Here is a 2140-nt window from a genome sequence, read left to right on the forward strand (position 1 = left end):
GATCCAAATTAGAATAAAAAAATCTAATGGTTTGTTTGGACTTTCTCATTTTGATAACACATTTTTGGTATCAGAATATCCATCATCATAAATGATAAAAACACCACCAAGTTTCTTTAAATCAAGTATTTTTAAAACATTGAAAAAAGCTGAATCTTCATCTAGTTTTACAGAAAGTGTAAAAGTTCATTGTTCTTTAAATTGCAGTGGGATTCACTTAATTTCAAACCGGTTCGGTAACTCCTTGGATTTAAAAAAAAAAAATATGGACAACCTTGAACATCCTCTTTATGGGATGGTCCTGGAAAAGAAAAAGTGTCTTCAGTCAGAGACTTCTTCAAATTCTCTGTAATACAGACCCCTACAAGAGATCTTTACTGCCAACAGCTGTCACCATCTACAATAACTCCTTGAATAATTTGAATTAATATGAGTTACATTTTATGTCCCTTTAAGATCAATAAAGTGTTTTTGAATTACTTCTGACATGGTCCCTGATGCTTACCTTTGTGTTTTTACACCTTTCTTTTTTCCAGGTTGTTCCCGTTCCGCTCAACCGCTGCACTACTGAGGACATCAAGGAGGCATTTATGGTCCAGGCTCAGGAGCAAAACATGGAGCTAATGGAGATTCCTCAACACACAGACCTCAAACAGGTTACAGCAACAGAAATCACAGCCTAAAATCATATTGAGGATTTACCATTTAGCTCAGTAGTTATAGTTTCATAACATCTGCTTTCAGATTGCTCCTCCAGGGACTCCTTACTTCTATGTGGAGCTGGACTCTGGGGAGAAACTTTACTACCGGATTCAGAAAAACTTTCCTCTGCAGTTTGGAAGGTGGGAAATAAACAGTCCATCTAAATAGGTTTTTCCTGATTTTTTGATGGATTGGAAACTGATCCATTGTTAGGTGATTGTAAAGTCCTCCTGTCATACGATACGTTGGACAGAGAGGGCGCCAGAGAGCCCATCAGTTTTTCCAACTGCTTGGTAAAGATAATACTGATGTACCTACTTGTCTTCCACCAAGACTGATTTAGATGCATGTGTAAACACAAATGTATTAAAATTACTCAGTAAGACATAAATAAGATTAGATGTTGTTGATGGAAACTATTGTGTGCAGGGAGGTGTTGGCCAGCGAGGCGGTGCTGAACATCCCAACTCGAGCTGACTGGAAGGAATGTAAACAGAGCAGAGAGGAAGAGGATGACAGCTGCAAACAGCTGAGAGACGATTTCCAGCCATACGACTTTGCCTGGGACGACTAACATGCACACACTCATTCTTGTTTACCTGTTGATGTGAAGACCATGGTCGACAAGCTACATTGTGGGGACCTTGAGAGAATTAGGTCAAAGACAACCCAGTCTTTATGCTGGACTTTAGGTTTGAAACTTTTCATTAACAAATGAAAAGTTAAAATATTGCTTTTGTACATTTACAAGAATTTGCAAATCTCAAATAAAAGGTTTTAATTTCTTGAACTGTCAAAAATTGACTGTGACCTTTTTTCTAAGTATAACAAATTAGACATTTATTCTAGATTATAAAAGGGCCTAAATTTAGAACTTCAACTACTCAATTTCCACCCCGACATTGTGAAAAGGTGCTGACCACCTCAGAAAGTGTTAATTTCTAGTCACCCATCATGAGATTATGCTGTAAACTGGCCAAATCGAACCAGCAGCAAGGTTTTATGCATGTGAACTACTTATTTAAGAGCCATAGGGAGTGTTTTGTGTTGCCCATAGAAGCATAATGGTGCAGTTAAGAATCTGTAGCAACAAACATTTTTGGACTCTAGATGTGCAACACAGATTACCCCAAAAGGCATACAAAGTTTTGATTAAAGGGGACATTATAAAATTTGTAAAATCAAATCAATATTGACTTGTTAAACAAACCGGACAACAAAATGAAATATTTGATGGTTTACGGACCACCTGGTCAATACACCACAAATATCTGACTTAATTTAAATAGTCTGAAATCTCAATTTTAAAATGCCTTAACTGCTCCCCCCCACACCTAAACAAGACCCCATGTTCCCCTTCAGTAGATTTAAAAGTGCATTGTCGTTAGAAACCTGAATTGAAATCACCTTGAAAACAATTGAGAAACACTGAAAAATA

At 37.1% G+C, this 2140-nt stretch overlaps 1 protein-coding gene across 1 annotated transcript; it reads left to right on the plus strand.

Moving 5' to 3' along the window:
* Nucleotides 1-503: 503 nt before the first annotated feature.
* LOC103154053 (CWF19-like protein 1) lies at nt 504-1498 on the plus strand. Its single transcript, XM_016662377.1, has 3 exons — nt 504-656; nt 745-842; nt 1132-1498. The coding sequence occupies exons 1-3, from the start codon at nt 591-593 to the stop codon at nt 1274-1276; spliced, it is 309 nt and encodes a 102-aa protein (XP_016517863.1). The 5' UTR covers nt 504-590; the 3' UTR covers nt 1277-1498.
* Nucleotides 1499-2140: the final 642 nt, after the last annotated feature.

Source organism: Poecilia formosa, unplaced genomic scaffold (assembly GCF_000485575.1).
Source record: "Poecilia formosa unplaced genomic scaffold, Poecilia_formosa-5.1.2 Scaffold371, whole genome shotgun sequence".
Taxonomy (NCBI): Eukaryota; Metazoa; Chordata; class Actinopteri; order Cyprinodontiformes; family Poeciliidae; genus Poecilia; species Poecilia formosa.